This window comes from Zosterops lateralis (assembly GCF_965231275.1).
Source record: "Zosterops lateralis genome assembly, chromosome: 17".
NCBI lineage: Eukaryota > Metazoa > Chordata > Aves > Passeriformes > Zosteropidae > Zosterops > Zosterops lateralis.
In genome coordinates, this window is record NC_139777.1 from 12,171,691 (window position 1) to 12,186,884 (window position 15,194).

Consider the following 15,194-nt stretch of genomic DNA (forward strand, 5'->3'; position numbering starts at 1 on the left):
TAGAATTACTGACCAAACTGTGAGTGTAGTTACCAGAGTGTTTAGATATCCTGGATTTGAGGGGGAAAAAAACCCTCAACTTTCTAACAAAGTTGTTCCTCCACATTTGAAAATAAGTAAGAAATAGCACATGGAGTATCAGGAAGAGAGTGTAGAGACACAAAACTTTTAAAAGCAAAACACAACATTTTTATTAGCAAATTAGCTGGCTGTGGAAAGAAAAGAAAAATACAAAGAATCTTTCCCCAAATAAAAACAACCCTACAGTTCAAATAGTGTTCAATACGAAGATATCAGTAGCAAACTTGCCCTCGTTACTCAACCCTGCATTCCTCCAGAGGCCGACTGCACCCGGCAGAGCATCGCTTCAGACGGGTCCGCGTCCTTTAGCACAACCCAGACCACCCATGGTCACCAATAATAAAGAAACATTCAAAGTTGCAGGAGCAGCTCCTGCCAGAACCGCCCGCCCCGCAGCCCACAAGTATCGTCATTCCCAGCGCGCTCTCCCGCGCCGCTCGGTGCCCCCGCCGTGGCCGGGCGGTGCTGGCCGGGAGTGCCGGGGATGGGAAGGGCGGGTGCTGAGAAAGGACCCGCAGCTCCCCCGGCCCGGCCCCGCTCCGCCATCCCCGGCCCGGGGCCCGGCCCCGCTCCGCCATCCCCGGCCCGGGGCCCGGCCCCGCTCCGCCATCCCCGGCCCGGGGCCCGGCCCCGCTCCGCCATCCCCGGCCCGGGGCCCGGCCCCGCTCCGCCATCCCCGGCCCGGGGCCCGGCCCCGCTCCGCCATCCCCGGCCCGGGGCCCGGCCCCGCTCCGCCATCCCCGGCCCGGGGCCCGGCCCCGCTCCGCCATCCCCGGGCCCGGAGCCCGGCCGCGCTCCGCCATCCCCGGCCCGGGGCCCAGTCCGGCCCCGCCGCCATTGCCCGGAGCGCCCCGGCCACGCCCCCTGCGCGCCGACCGCCAGCCATTGGTCACCGCCGGCAACTCCCCAGGAGCTTATTGGTCAGACGCGGGATGGTGGGCGGGGCGTCGCCACCCGGCGTCCCGCTCCCGTTTCCATGGCGACAGGAACGCCGCCGGTCCCGCGGCCCCGGTAAACCGGGGACTCCGGGAACAGGGGCTGCGGCCTAACTCTGCCTAAAACAGTTGTAATGCTGTGGACGCTGTAATGAACAGGGAGGGCATTCGGCTAAAAGCCTCCCGCTGCTCCTGAAAGCACTGTTTGCCGTACAAGAGTAAGAGCCTGCGTCGTTCTATTGGCCTGGCCGGCCATTACGTCCAGTTGGTCAAGGAGCTTCGAGCCCCCACGGGGAAGATTTGAGTTTTTTCTCACCATAATAGCTGCTATCAGCAGAGTCTGTGGTTACTGTAAAAACACAGAGAAGACTGGGTTTATCTTCAAGGCTCCACATATTTTCCTTCCCTGTAACACGTCACCAGGAGGAGGACACGGGACAGACAAACGGCCTTCGACCCGGGCCAAGGGCTACTGCAGCTCCTCCTTGTCCCTGACAGAGCACAGGCCTTCTAACCACAGCACTCCTTGGTGACTTATGTATTGATCTCAGCATTCAGGTATTCCAGATTTCAGAAGAGATTTCTTTGACAGGTGACACCAGGCCCTAGGAAAACTCCAAAGTATTGCATGATACTACTACAGTATTTCACTTTTCCACAGTGTTGCTCCCCCTCGATGTCTGGTTCCACAAAAGGCTATTACAATCAAACATTTATCCTCTTTATAGTGACTGATTTCTTTCAACTTCCCATTTCTCCACAGCCCAAATGGACTCTGCAGAAGCTGCTGCTGCATTTCTTTGGGCATATCTATATCCACTACCACAGCTGCCTGATCACACATGGATGTCTGTATAAAGCAGTGAAGAGGGGTTAGTTGCAGGAGCAACCCCCCTGCCAAGCCCACTTGCCAAGCAGAGTGGACCAGATATTTTCTGAGCCTGAGAATTGCTGAGCTCTTCCCAAGGGAAAACTTTTCAAGTTTTCTTTTTCCCAAAACAACCTTGTGTAAACAGAATTCGTTTCCCACAACAACGGGTGTTAGTTTGCTATTTCTGTTACTCAGCCAAAGGGAGAGGTGTCAGTCCTATGGACCAATAATGTGCCTTTAACACAGCATGTTGTAAAAAGGCTAAATGAGTTGTAACTAAAGCCTTCTGATTTCTACTGCTTCTGACTGGGATCAAGCATCTTTATTCCATATCCTATTGCAACAAAGCAGCCCCACAAGTGTTGTCATTGCCAGTGTGCCCTCAGTGCCAGCACAGTCACTGGGCAGCATTGGCCGGGTGTGCCAGGCAGGGGCAGAGCCCCAGCAGCAGCTCAAACACCGGCTCATGTTAAGGACGAGTTCTCTGGCTGGAGTGACACCAGCACAGCCCTGGGGCCCACACCGGGCTCTGCTCTCCCCGCCCCGGGGCTCCCACTCCCCGCCCAGCCCCGGCAGGGAGTGCTGCAGCTGCTGCTCTTTGCTGCTGGGCCCGCAGGGGTGGCTGCCCTCCTGCCTGGGATCCTGAACCCTGCCCGGGAACGGCCATGAGTCACCAGCAGCCGTGGCTGGATGTGGACAGAGCCCAGGCTCGATGGAACACCACGGGCCCCCCCTCGGGCAGCACTTCCCGTGGCGCACCCAGAGTCATCCACTGTCACCACAACATCACAAATCAGCCAGAAATAACAACCTGGCTGGGGTAGAACTTGGCTTTTATTCTCCAGCACACTTCTCCAGAGATAGCAGAAAAAAGAAACAGCTCAGGTTTTGGGACAGCACATCCAGCAAACAAGAGAGGGAAAAATTATTGTATAAAAGTAAAATCAGAAGAATAACAGAAGTTCGGAACATAAAGAGCTAAACACTGTCAGTACTTGCATAGCACTAGCAGTAATCAGGAAATACAGTAGATGGCTATAAAACTTGCAAAAGCAAACTGCTCCAACAGCTCTAGTAGCAAATGAGGAGCCTTCTGGAAAAAAAAATAAATACAAGGAAGACTTTTTTTGGTACTTCTCCTTTTTATATCCACGATGTAATGTCATCTGTTACAACATAATCCCTGCCATTGGCCTTGAAAATCAAGGCCTGTGTCCTCAGGAAGGCTGCAGTAACTAGTCAGAGAGTCCTGTAACTGGATGCAAGTTTCAGTAACAGTCCAAGGTTCTAACCAGACTTGAACAGAAGAATAGCGACTTGGCCGAGGTAGAAGTAGATGAAGTGCTTGGTCTCATGAGTCACGTAGCTGCCAAAATTCCTTCCCACAATACAGTGCCAAGTGGGATTGTATTTCTTGTCAAACTCCTGCAAAACAGATCACTACAAATTAAGAACTCTTCCAATAGGTATTCACTATCTGAGCAAGGCAATTAGAGGAAGAACAGGTGCTCTTAAGTACTAGGATTATTTTATTTACATCTTATTGTTTACCTGCTGCTTAGTCAGACACACAAAAACCCCACAGCGCTTCCTAACTGAGCAGCAGTAAGTTTAAAACATTACTCTTGTTGAAGTAGTCTTCTATTCCCCCATAATTCATAACATGATTGCATGTACAGTTCTCAAATAAAAGATTCACCATTAGTTTTGTACCCACAGAGACAAAGCTGTAATTTAGACTTCATTGTTTATCAGCAGCACAGCTGCTAAAAAAGAAAATTCTCTGCCACGTGCTCCGTAACAACAGAATGATCAATAAATCCAAGCAGTTGTGCTTTACATATTTTCAAACAAATCCTCTATAAATTCCCAGCAGTTGCTACAAAGGGTATCTGAAAAGCATTAAACTCTCTTTTCAACTTTCATAGGTACTTTCTGCGTCTGGAGAATAAAAGCCTTTCTGTATTCTGGTCATAGCAAACTAGTATTTCTTTAGCAGAAGCAATCGTTCTGCACAGATTAATTACTTCTCATGTTAGAGAGGCTTCTCCACCCCAGGCATCCCATATTTTAAAGTTACCTCCATTGCAGGCAGAGCAAAGCCTCAGGCTTTGAGTAGTACAGCGGCAGAACAGCTCCAGCTGCGTGCCTTCAGAAGGACCCCGAACAAAGAAATTCCCAGGCAATTACACCCTCCCAATCTCAGTTCCCACCCTTCACAGTTCAGACCAATAATAACATTAGGGTCTGGTGACTTCTTGTTCTTTATTGCATCTTTTCAGTGGCTCTGGACAGTCTTTTTTTATCTCCCACGTTGTGATTCCTGCTGACGGTCATAACTCCCTTATTTTCCAGCTTGAACTAGCTCTTGAGGCCTTTTTTCACAGCGTTAGGTAAGAGTTAACAAATCTATGTGAAAATTCACAGCTTGTGGCTTAAACCTTTATCAAATTTAGCTCCTCATGCCAAGCAGTTAACTCTAGACAGTTTCAGTCCCATCGGCATTAACAATTCAGCAGTTCTTCCACTCAGATCACTTTAACCTCTACTGACGCACTTTGATTTCTCCGCTCCCCTGAGATGACGAGGCAGGAAATATAATCTGAACTAGATCTTCCTCATGTATTGTTAATCCCACATAAAGGAACGACACAGATGTTGCAAACAACAGATAATCAGTGCCACAAGGATTTTTGTTTTTCTTTTGTGCTTGTATCACTACATAAGGAGAGGTGTGATTATGGAGAATTGCAGAAAATTACTTTTACCCTGCTATTTTTGATCCGGCTGGCAAGAATTGTAACGAGATCCTTAACATTAAGTTAAATACAGTTGAAACCAAGAAGAACAACTTCTTCTCAGAGGAAAACCACCGGAGAGCTCAATAGAGCCCCTGTGTTTTGTCCCAGCTCATCAGTCACAGGGACAGTCAGGTGCCGCTCTATCCTCACATGGACAACGGGACAGTGGCAACAAAAAGGCCGTAAGCAGAAAGTACTGCAAGAAAAAAAGCAACATCTAGAAAGGTCCACGTGAAGGGTGGGTAAAGGAACACATGGACATCAGCCTAAAGAGAAAGTCCAACTTGATTATCTAGCGTCTCTAGAACTTGTTTTTCTAGCACTACTTGCCTAGCAGCATTCTCCCCAATTGATTTTTCATGAGCAAAGAGATATCACGAGCACATTACAAGGCAACATGTACCTTCTTTATGTGAGCAGCGATGTCCTTCTCAATGTTGTATTTCTCCAAAGCTTGAGTTGCACATTCCACAGCGTCTTGCTGCATCTCTTCTGACATGTCCGCATTTTTGATCACTGCCTTTCGATCACTCATGATTGCCTGCTCGGGGGGAAAAAAAAGAAGGAAATTCCAAGTTGCAGGAGCAGCTGCCGGAACCACCCGCTGCCAAAGCCGCCCCGCAGGTATCGCCGTTCCCGGCGCGCTCCCGGGCTCGGGCACCGGGCACAGCCCGGGCAGCCCCGGCCGGGTCCGGACACCGGGCACAGCCCGAGCAGCGGCGGCTCCAACGCCGCCCCACGCTGGGCCCCCGCTCTTCGCTCCACCGGCACCACACGGGCCCCGCCGCCCTCCCGGCCCTGCCCGGCCCCGCTCCGGCCCGACGCCGCCCGGGAGCTCCGCCAGAGAGCGCGGCCGCTCCGTCATCGCCCGGCCCCACCGCCCTTCCCTCTGCCGAGGGCGGCGGGGAAAGCCCGGCAGGCACGGCCGAGGGCCCGGAGCCCCGCCCGGCTACAGGTGCCGCCGGCAGCCGCCGGGAATGCGGGAACACCGGAGGCGGCGGCCGGGGAAGAGCCCAATCCCCGGAGCTGCCCAGTCCCAGACTTCCCGAGCCGGCCCCGGCCCCTCTCGGCAGCTGTCCCTGCCCAATGCTCAAGGCCGGCAGCGCCTTGCCCTCACCGTCGAGCGGGCGCCGCGATGTCAGCGCGGTGCGGACGCGGAGCCGGTGAGGTGCGGGACGGCGCGGACTGAGGCACGCACTCGGCTCCGCCGCCGCGGCTGTTTAACCGACCCGCGCGCGCCGCCGGCGCCTCCGAGCGCCCCCAGCCCCGCCCCCTCAGCCCCGGCCGCCAGCCATTGGTCACCGCCACCATCACCCCGAGATCTCATTGGTCCCTATCCGGCGCTCTTGCAGGGTTTTGCCGCAGCAATTTCTTTCAGCCCGGCATGCCTTGCGGCCGTTCCCATGGCGACCGGCGGCCGCGGTGATGCGCGGCGGGCACGGCCTTGGGGCGGCCCTGGGGCCCCGCGGGCCCAGCGCCGGCCGGGCCAGCACCGATGGCTCTCAGGCCGTGCTCAGCGCTTCCCCGTCGCTTTGTTTTTTTATTCACAGCTGAGCTGCTTGAACGCAGGAAGGAAGAAGGGGAAGGATTAACCCCGAACACCGGTACAGGTTGGGGGCTGACCAGCTGGAAAGCGGCTCTGTGGAAATGGAACTTGGGGCCCTCGTGGACAACAAGCTGTCCCTGAGCCAGCAGTGTGCCTTGGGGGCCAAGGAGGCTAATGGAATCCTGGGGAGCGTTAGTGAGAGCACTGCCAGCAGGTCAGGGAGGTGGTGCTGCCCCTCTGCTCAGCCCCCCTGAGGCACATCTGGAGTGCTGTGCCCAGTTCTGGGCTCCTCAGAACAGGAGAGACATGGACCCCTGGAGCGGGTCCAGTGGAGGGCAGCACGGATGGTTAAAGGACCGGAGTATCTCTACTATGAGGGAAGGCTGTGGAAACCGGGCCCATTCAGCCTCGAGAAAAGACGGCTGACAGGAGACCTCATAATGTGTATAAATATCTAAAGGGCGAGTGTCAGAGGTTGGATCAGGGTCTTCTCAGTGATGCTGAGAAATAGGACAAGAGGCAGAAAACAGGCAGAAATATGCACAGGAAGTTCCACCTGAGCATGAAGAAAAACTTCTTCACTGTGCAGGTGACCGTGCACTGATACAGGTTGTCCAGAGAGGTTGTGGAGTCTCCCTCAGTGGAGATATTCCAGAACCATTTGGACACAATCCTGTGCCGTGTGCTCTGGGATGACCTGCTGGAGCAGGAACATTGGACCATATGACCCACAGTGGTCTCAGCTTGACCCGTTCTGTGACTCTGAATGTCTGTGCAATGTCCGTGACTGCAGTGTGAGAGACTCTCCCTGTCATTGCTCTGCGAGGCAAAGATCATCTGTCACTATAGCTGAGGCTGAGAAAAATACCAAACAAAACAAAACATGATGCTTTGGAGGGCGTCCTGCTGCAAAGAACATAGAGTTTTAAAAGTATTCTATGAGAAAAATAGGAGAAGATCATGATGTGGTGTGATGATGGTGCTAAAAGTCCGAATATGGCAGGAAGGTCCTGGGTGAGGGCGCCCAGCTCATACCCTGGGAATGCAGTCCCTGGGCTGATGTTAACAGCATGATGTCATCTCTTCTGAGAACGGGTTAAGTAATTTCTTTGGATCTACAAAGCTGGCAGAACTTCTGGATGATTCAAATAATGTGATAAGCAGGGCAGGTTTGAAAAAAAAAAAAAAAAAAGTGTCCTAATGCTCCTGACCAGAATCAAGGCACCTTTTACTCCTCCTTGCAATTCATCAGAACTCAAAAACCCTCCCTCCTGTTCCCCACTTTAAATGAAGAAAACTTCAAAATTAGAAATCTAAAGAAAAACTAAATAAGGTTAAAATAAAGAAAAGTTGAAGAGAACTATTTGCAAAATGACTCGAGTTCACCGTGAGGGCTGTGTTAGGTTTGGGGTTTTGGGGTTGCTTTTGCCCGTGATGTTTATCCTCGGGGTCCCGGGGGTTGTTCGGGGACCGTGCCCGGCAGAAGCGGCGTCCGCATGGACTGCGGAGAACGGGGCTCCCGGGCCGGTCCCGGTAGAGCAGAGCCCGGCCGAGGCCCGTTCCCGGCCGGTCCCGGTAGAACAGAGGCCAGCACAGCCCCGTTCCCGGCCGGTCCCGCAGAGCACAGCCCCGCCCCGCCCCGTGGAGCCCCCGCCCGGCGGGGCCGAGCCCGAAGATGGCGGCGGGGCTGTCGCTGTGGCTGTGGCGGAGCCGGTGCCGGGCGCTGCTGTCCCGGCCCGCCGGGGCCGTGCGGGCACACCGCGGGTTGGCCGCGAGGCCGGAGATGCATTTCGGCTTCCAGAGCGTGACGGAGGAGGAGAGGAGGGAGAAAAGTGAGGGCGGCGGCGGCGGGAAAGGGCGGGCTGGGCCCGGAGCCGAGTGATGGTTCTCCACAGTGCTGGGCCCGTGTTTGAGGCGTTACCAGGAGTAACTCTCGGTGAATAATAGCACTGTTACTTCCCTCAGCTCGGGAACCCTGTGTTTGTCCAGAAACCTTTGTCGGGCAACAAGCTCAGTAGAATTCGTGGGGTGGGTTTTTTTTTTTTTTTTTTTTTTTTTTTTTTTTTTTTTTTTTTTAATGAGTTTTCCTGTGATTTTTCAGCTCCACACAGTGACGGACCTCCACAGGGTCTCCACACGTTTTACTTAGACATAAGCATTTTTGATTAAATTGCATCTCATTCCCGTGTCCTTTCTTTGCAGTTTATCAGGTCTTTGAAAACGTGGCCAAGAAATACGATGTAATGAATGATTCAATGACTCTAGGAATCCATCGGGTGTGGAAGGATATCCTCATGCATAAAATGAACCCTTGCCCAGGAACACTCCTCCTTGATGTTGCTGGGGGAACAGGTAAATACTTTTGGTCAGTCCCACATGACAATGCCACACTGTTTCTCAGCTGTTTGAGTCTGCTCAGAATTACATTGCCTACTGGGGTTTTTTTCTCCCTCTTAGCTCCTTGTCTTTTAAACTAGTGAATCATCTACTTGACTTTGTAAGAGAAGGGTTGAGAATTAATCTTTTCGTGTTTTGTAATATCTTGCTTTAAGGTCTGAAAGTGTTATAGTCCTGCCATGATATATTATGGAAAACTGTGCGAATTTGTAGGATTTCACGGAATTTTTGATTTTCATAAGTTCCCTTTTTGTCTATATGCATGTACACACATGCTCTGTGTCCATACAGTGTGTCTGAGAGGATGTTTTTATAAATATATATAACAAAAAAAAAAAAAAAATTAAGTCAGTTGGATGTTCAAAGCCTTATGTTTACATTTCCTGGAGTCAGAAAACATTCCAAAATGTGTATCTTTCCTTTAAAACAACTGCAGGTGACATTGCCTTTCGATTCATCAATTATGTTCGCTCTGTACGCCAACGCCAGCTCCAGAGGAAGCTCAAGCACCATCAGAATTTGTCATGGCAGGAAATTTTTGACAGTTACCAGAAAGACCAATTTAACTCGCTAGGGGATTCCCAAGTGGTGGTCTGTGACATCAACAGAGAGATGTTAAAAGTTGGGAAGCAGAAAGCACAGCATCTTGGCTACTCTGAAGGTAAATAATGCATTGTATTGTATTGTATTGTGGCAGTGACATTCCTGATAGCAAGAAATTGTAAGAGGCAGAGGTTTTTTTGCTGTTTCCCTGTGTACATTCACCAAGAGTGGGAGTTGTGCATGGGCAAAAGGAACATGAGTTGCACAGTCACTGATTGTGCATTTTGGCTGCTTGCCAGTAATCTGGACATCCATGTTCCACAGATAGACATGGTCTTGATCCTTTGGCGACCTGGGAGCAACACAGCTGCAACTGCATCCCATAGTCCTGATGGATAGAGTGTGGCTTTCCATGTTCCTCAACTTGTGGAAGCTTTCCAGCAAAATGTGTTGTGTTGGCCATTGTTGCATGTTAATTGCCTATAGCTATACTTTGAGCAGAGATTCTCTTTTTATAACTTTGCCACAAGCAAATGGCAGCCAACAGTGCTTTCCACCATGATGCAAGTTTTGGGTAAATTTTTTGTGGCACATACACACTGTGTATGTGCAGAACAGCGTTTTGGTTGATGTGCAAAATTAACTATTCTGTCTTGCAAGATTTGTGAGTATAGGCCAAGGTGCATTTCCTCCAGCAAAACTGCAAAATGGAAACATTTGTTTTGAAATAATTTAAAAATAATAAATTCCTTCTAGTATGGGTAAATTCTAGCCTTTCTAGAGCAGTCTGAGTTCAGTTCTGTGACTTGTCTTTCACTACAGGCTTGTCCTGGGTACTTGGGAATGCTGAAGAGTTGCCCTTTGATGATGATAAGTTTGATGTTTACACAATTGCCTTTGGAATCCGAAATGTAACTCGTATTGATTTGGTAAGTTACTATAGTGTAGCCTGACATGGGGCCCTTACGATTTTTTTGTTCTACAAAGGAAGCAAAGTAGGAACTCCTTTGGATAAAGGAAGGTCCTAGTCTACTCCTGAAACATTTAAAATAAGTGACATGTAGTATGCAGCTAGTTTGAATGGAAAATGCAGTTAAGTGCCCCACCTTTGTCATAAAAAGATAGATTTATACCAGTTGCACCCAATCCTTCCAGCTTGGCAAGCCACACTGTCTCTTCCTAAGGCAAAGGGCTGGATGCTGCAGTCATTCCCACCTTCTCCTGACCCATGGCATGGCTGGATATGCACATGCACAGTGCAGTCTGTCTGCGTATCTCCAATCCTCCTGCAGCACCTGGTCTGTATCCCACCAACAGAGGGTCCAGTGCTTCTGTCCCCGTGTATTTCCCTGCCTGAGCCAACAGAACTGCCAGAGCAGGGTGGGGAGGAGGCTGCTGCCCCACTGCTGTCACACCAGCCTGTTCAGCTCACTTCTGTCTTTACACTGGCTGGTGGCAGGGCTCCCTATAAAGAACAAGTATGATTTAAATTAGGATAAGTAGTGCTCTTTGTTCTAAATTATCTCAGTCCTTTGATAAGGACTGGCTGTTGAGGGGGTGACACCTGTCTGGGTGCTCTAGTTGTCTGTTTTGGAGGAGTGTGTTACAACCTTGGCAGATCTCCTGTGGAAGGTGAAGCATTTGGATCCAAACCACCTTGGAACCCTATGCCTTTGAACTTAATGTGCATGGGTTTTCCTGGTGCTTTGTCTGCACCCTCCCAAAGCACAGGATCTTTGCCTTCATGCATAGAGCAGTCTGGTAGCAGAGCTCCCTGGAGACCTGATACAAAACACACCCAAGCTGCCAACTCCCTTGCAGAGCTCCTGTGCAGTGTTTATATTTTATCCCATAGGAACAGGACAGTTGAAGTCAGGCAGATGTACAACCTTCAGAGGTTCTGGAATACAACTCTGCTCTTGTATGAAAGAACATACAGTTTTAAACAGGATTTTGTCTAGATTCTTGTTAGATATTCTATTTTGATGCAGGATGGAATTTTCAAAGTAGCCAAAGATTTTCTTCTTCTTTCTCTTTCCTTCCTGTTCTTACACATTGCTCATCCGAAACCCAGTATCCTTCCTTCTTTGAACCTTTGGGTGTGCCTCACAGTAAAATCTTTTCTTTGATTCAAAAAAAAAAATTATCATGCTCATTTTTGATTTTCAGTTTCTTGTAGCTGAGTCACCTTCTCCCTTTTGTGTTTGGTCTGTAATTACAAGAGCTCTGCCAACAAACTTTCATTAACTGCGAGTAGGGAAAGAAAATTGCAAACCCGACATCACAGTTTTGACACAAAGCCTTGTAAAAATCTATTTATGTAACAGAAAGAGTATTTGTGCTTTGGGATTGTGGCACATTTGGGTTTTTTTTACTTGTCTTGGGATGCTTCTCTACAGTAAATATTGCAGATTGCCAGTCAGAATTCTCTTCATTCCCCTCAGTTCATCAGAGTTGCATGATAATATCACATGGCATGATAACAGGCAGGTGAAGTTCTACAGAAGCAAACTCATCACATCCGCTTTGTCTCAGGCACTTCAAGAGGCCTATCGTGTGCTGAAACCAGGAGGAAGATTTCTCTGCCTTGAATTTAGTCGTGTCAGCAACCCTCTTCTTTCCAGGTAGGAACATGGTGACGTGTTCATTTATGCCATGTCACAAAGCTCTTGTGTTTGTATTCAGACAGAGTAAGAGGTGGAGACACTTTGAGACCGTATCTTGGTGCACCTTTTTAGTCAGCTACTGACTATAGTCAGCACAGCATAGTGGCACGGAGACCAGCTCGTGCTGGAGAGGGTTTGAATTTGTTTGTTAATCTGTATTTACTGTCTCTCTCTGCAGGCTCTATGATCTCTACAGTTTCCAGGTTATCCCTGTTCTGGGCGAGGTTATTGCTGGTGACTGGAGGTCTTACCAGTATCTTGTGGAGAGCATCCGACAGTTCCCCCCTCAGGTAAGGCAGGATTTCACTAACACACAAAACACAATTCCAGCATAATCCTGTGGCCAGCTGGCCTACAAGCCTTCAGGTTTTTAATAATTATGGCACTTATTTTTCAGGAGGAGCTGAAGGCAATGATAGAAGATGCAGGCTTTTTCAAAGTGGATTATGAGAATTTAAACTTTGGCATTGTTGCTATTCACTCAGGTTTCAAACTCTGAGTCTGTGTGGCAAAACACCAAAAATACAATTTTCACGAGGGATGTGAAAGCTGTGGAATTTTAATGGTATCAAGAGGAGTCCTAAGAACTTGTGCAGCAGATACTGCAGAAGAACACAAGTTACTCTCCACACCAAGAAACCTGAGGAGTGACTCCAGTGGTGTTTCTTACACTTGCATTTCCCTTCAAGTGCAGTGTAAAGGATATGGCCAGAACCGAGGAATGCTAACAAGTGGAACAAGTTGGCATGGGTGTGGATACAGAAACAGACTGATTAGTCTCCAAATAAGATGCCTTTCTTTTTACTAAGCCTTCAGGAGGATCTTAACTTGTGAGAAGTAACTTGGATTTATGAAGTAACTATGGACTTTAATGAAGCTGTTATTATCTTTGTCATGTGGAGTTTAAGGATTTTTTCCCATGACTCCTTTACTTCTTTCAAAGGCAGATGGAAGGCTTATGAAATAAAAGGGCTCTGCATCAACTTTTTTCCACTTAAATCAGTCTTGTAAGAAGGTTTCATAAGAAAGGATGGATTTGGGGTGTGGGAATAGAGGTGGGGATGTTCATCCTTCATTCCCATGGCAATAAAGAGGGTAATGCAAGAGGGCAAAGGGATAAACTTGTTCCAACGGTTTTATTAGCAAAGAAGCCATCTTTTGAAAGAAAATAAATACAAGGAAGACATTTTTGCTTGTCTATATAGCCACAATGAAAATACCAGCCGCTACAGCAAAATCCCTGACCATTAACAATACAACAAAAGACCTGAAGATCAAGATGTGTTTCCCCAGGAAGGCTGAAGGTGGGAATCTGTGCAGTCCTGTACCCAGGTGCAAGTTTCAGTAACAGTCCAAGGTTCTAACCAGACTTGAAAAGAAGAATAGCGACTTGGCCGAGGTAGAAGTAGATGAAGTGCTTGGTCTCATGAGTCACGTAGCTGCCAAAATTCCTTCCCACAATGCAGTGCCACGTGGGATTGTATTTCTTGTCAAATTCCTACAGAACAGAGAATTAGAAAGTCAGCATTTTCATGGTAATTATACTAATATTGTCTAACAGTTGGGGAGGTTTTTTTGGCAATCATTTGTCACTTGTTAACAAGTATCACTTTTGGAAAAAGGCAATTAAAGAGCAGCATATGCTCTTAAGCACAAGGATCATCTGTCACTTTATAACTCATCTGCTTCTTAGTCATACCACAAAAAAAAAAAAACAAACTTCCAAGCAGAGTAGAAATAAGTTTAAAACGTGTGTTTGTGGAGGTAACTTCTCCCCTAAAGTCATGCCAAGATCTCAAACTGTAACTTCTAAGAATTTGCTTGTTCTGAATCTCCAATGAAACTAGTATTTTTACTTCATTAGGTGTTTTCTGCAATAAGGATGCTGAAAGGACACTTGATGGAAAATTCTCTGCCACATCCCTGACACCTGGTCATGAGATGATGATGTGACACGCTGCTGTCAGGAGCCTACTACAAATAAACTCCTGTGTACAGCTCTACAGTGAGCAAACCCATGCAGTCAGTGGATTTATACTGCAGCACCTAATAGCTGTCAGCTGAAGAGATTTTTGTGAGGACATGAAGTTTCTGTTCTGCTCAGCCAAACCCTTCAGCTCCTTGCAGCTCAGTCAGATTCCCAGTAGGAGTCAAGAAAGAAAATGTGACGAACTGTGAGCTATGAACCATCTGTTCAGCATTAGCACGAACAGCTTGTCTTACATGTGGTGGGAAAGGGAAAAAACCAAACCCACTTATTACATGGCAAACCACCACTCTTTAAATAGGCTGCACAGAGCCCGTGTCTTGTACCAGCTCATCAGTCACAGGGACAGTCAGGTGCCACCCTATCCTCACATGGACAACGGGACAGAGCCAGGAAAGGTGCAAGGCACTACAAGAGAAAGCAGAAGGACCTAGAAAGGTCCACATAAAAGGGTGGGGAAAGGAACAGAAAGAGAGAAAAGTCTAACTTGATAATCTAGTGCCTCTAGAACTCGTTCCTCTAGAGCTACTTGCCTAGCAGCATTCTCCCCAATTGATTTTTCATGAGCACATTACAAGGCAACATGTACCTTCTTTATGTGAGCAGCGATGTCCTTCTCAATGTTGTATTTCTCCAAAGCTTGAGTTGCACATTCCACCGAGTCCTGCTGCATCTCTTCTGACATGTCCGCATTTTTGATCACTGCCTTTCGATCACTCATGATTGCCTGCTCGGGGGGGAAAAAAAGAAGGAAATTCCAAGTTGCAGGAGCAGCTGCCGGAACCACCCGCTGCCAAAGCCGCCCCGCAGGTATCGCCGTTCCCGGCGCGCTCCCGGGCTCGGGCACCGGGCACAGCCCGGGCAGCCCCGGCCGGGTCCGGACACCGGGCACAGCCCGAGCAGCGGCGGCTCCAACGCCGCCCCACGCTGGGCCCCCGCTCTTCGCTCCACCGGCACCACACGGGCCCCGCCGCCCTCCCGGCCCTGCCCGGCCCCGCTCCGGCCCGACGCCGCCCGGGAGCTCCGCCAGAGAGCGCGGCCGCTCCGTCATCGCCCGGCCCCACCGCCCTTCCCTCTGCCGAGGGCGGCGGGGAAAGCCCGGCAGGTGCGGCCGAGGGCCCGGAGCCCCGCCCGGCTACAGGTGCCGCCGGCAGCCGCCGGGGATGCGGGAACACCGGAGGCGGCGGCCGGGAAGGAGCCCAGGCACGGGGGAGCCGGCGGCACACGCGAGGTTCCCGGGTATCGGGATGGCCGAGTCTCTCCCGTCCCGTCCCGTCCCGTCCCGTCCCTCACCGCTGGGGCGCTGCGGGACTGGCGCGGTGCAGAGCGGACAGCGCTGCGCTCTGGTCCGTGCGCGCCTCACAGCG

At 49.9% G+C, this 15,194-nt stretch overlaps 3 protein-coding genes across 4 annotated transcripts; 1 reads left to right on the forward strand and 2 right to left on the reverse strand.

The window, feature by feature from the left end:
• Positions 1-2,703: 2,703 nt before the first annotated feature.
• Positions 2,704-5,940, reverse strand: LOC310916346 (dynein light chain 1, cytoplasmic-like). Its single transcript, XM_083873823.1, has 3 exons — positions 5,806-5,940; positions 5,092-5,229; positions 2,704-3,312 (listed from the first exon to the last, which is right to left on the reverse strand). The coding sequence occupies exons 2-3, from the start codon at positions 5,221-5,223 to the stop codon at positions 3,175-3,177; spliced, it is 270 nt and encodes an 89-aa protein (XP_083729949.1). The 5' UTR covers positions 5,224-5,229; positions 5,806-5,940; the 3' UTR covers positions 2,704-3,174.
• Positions 5,941-7,909: 1,969 nt separating this feature from the next.
• COQ5 (coenzyme Q5, methyltransferase) lies at positions 7,910-12,839 on the forward strand (the record flags this gene model as incomplete). The annotated part of the gene is made up of 7 exons (XM_083874303.1): positions 7,910-8,066; positions 8,437-8,586; positions 9,068-9,292; positions 9,997-10,103; positions 11,710-11,798; positions 12,019-12,130; positions 12,238-12,839. 7 exons carry the CDS (start codon positions 7,910-7,912, stop codon positions 12,337-12,339), a joined length of 942 nt encoding a protein of 313 aa, XP_083730429.1. The 3' UTR covers positions 12,340-12,839.
• A 118-nt stretch (positions 12,840-12,957) lies between these two features.
• Positions 12,958-15,194, reverse strand: LOC310916228 (dynein light chain 1, cytoplasmic). Of its 2 annotated transcripts, none has more exons than XM_083873607.1 (3): positions 15,121-15,194; positions 14,417-14,554; positions 12,958-13,338 (listed from the first exon to the last, which is right to left on the reverse strand). In XM_083873607.1, the coding sequence occupies exons 2-3, from the start codon at positions 14,546-14,548 to the stop codon at positions 13,201-13,203; spliced, it is 270 nt and encodes an 89-aa protein (XP_083729733.1). In that variant the 5' UTR covers positions 14,549-14,554; positions 15,121-15,194; the 3' UTR covers positions 12,958-13,200. The 2 variants fall into 2 exon arrangements, with proteins under 2 accessions (XP_083729733.1, XP_083729734.1); XM_083873608.1 differs by having other exon boundaries at positions 14,417-14,553; positions 15,063-15,148.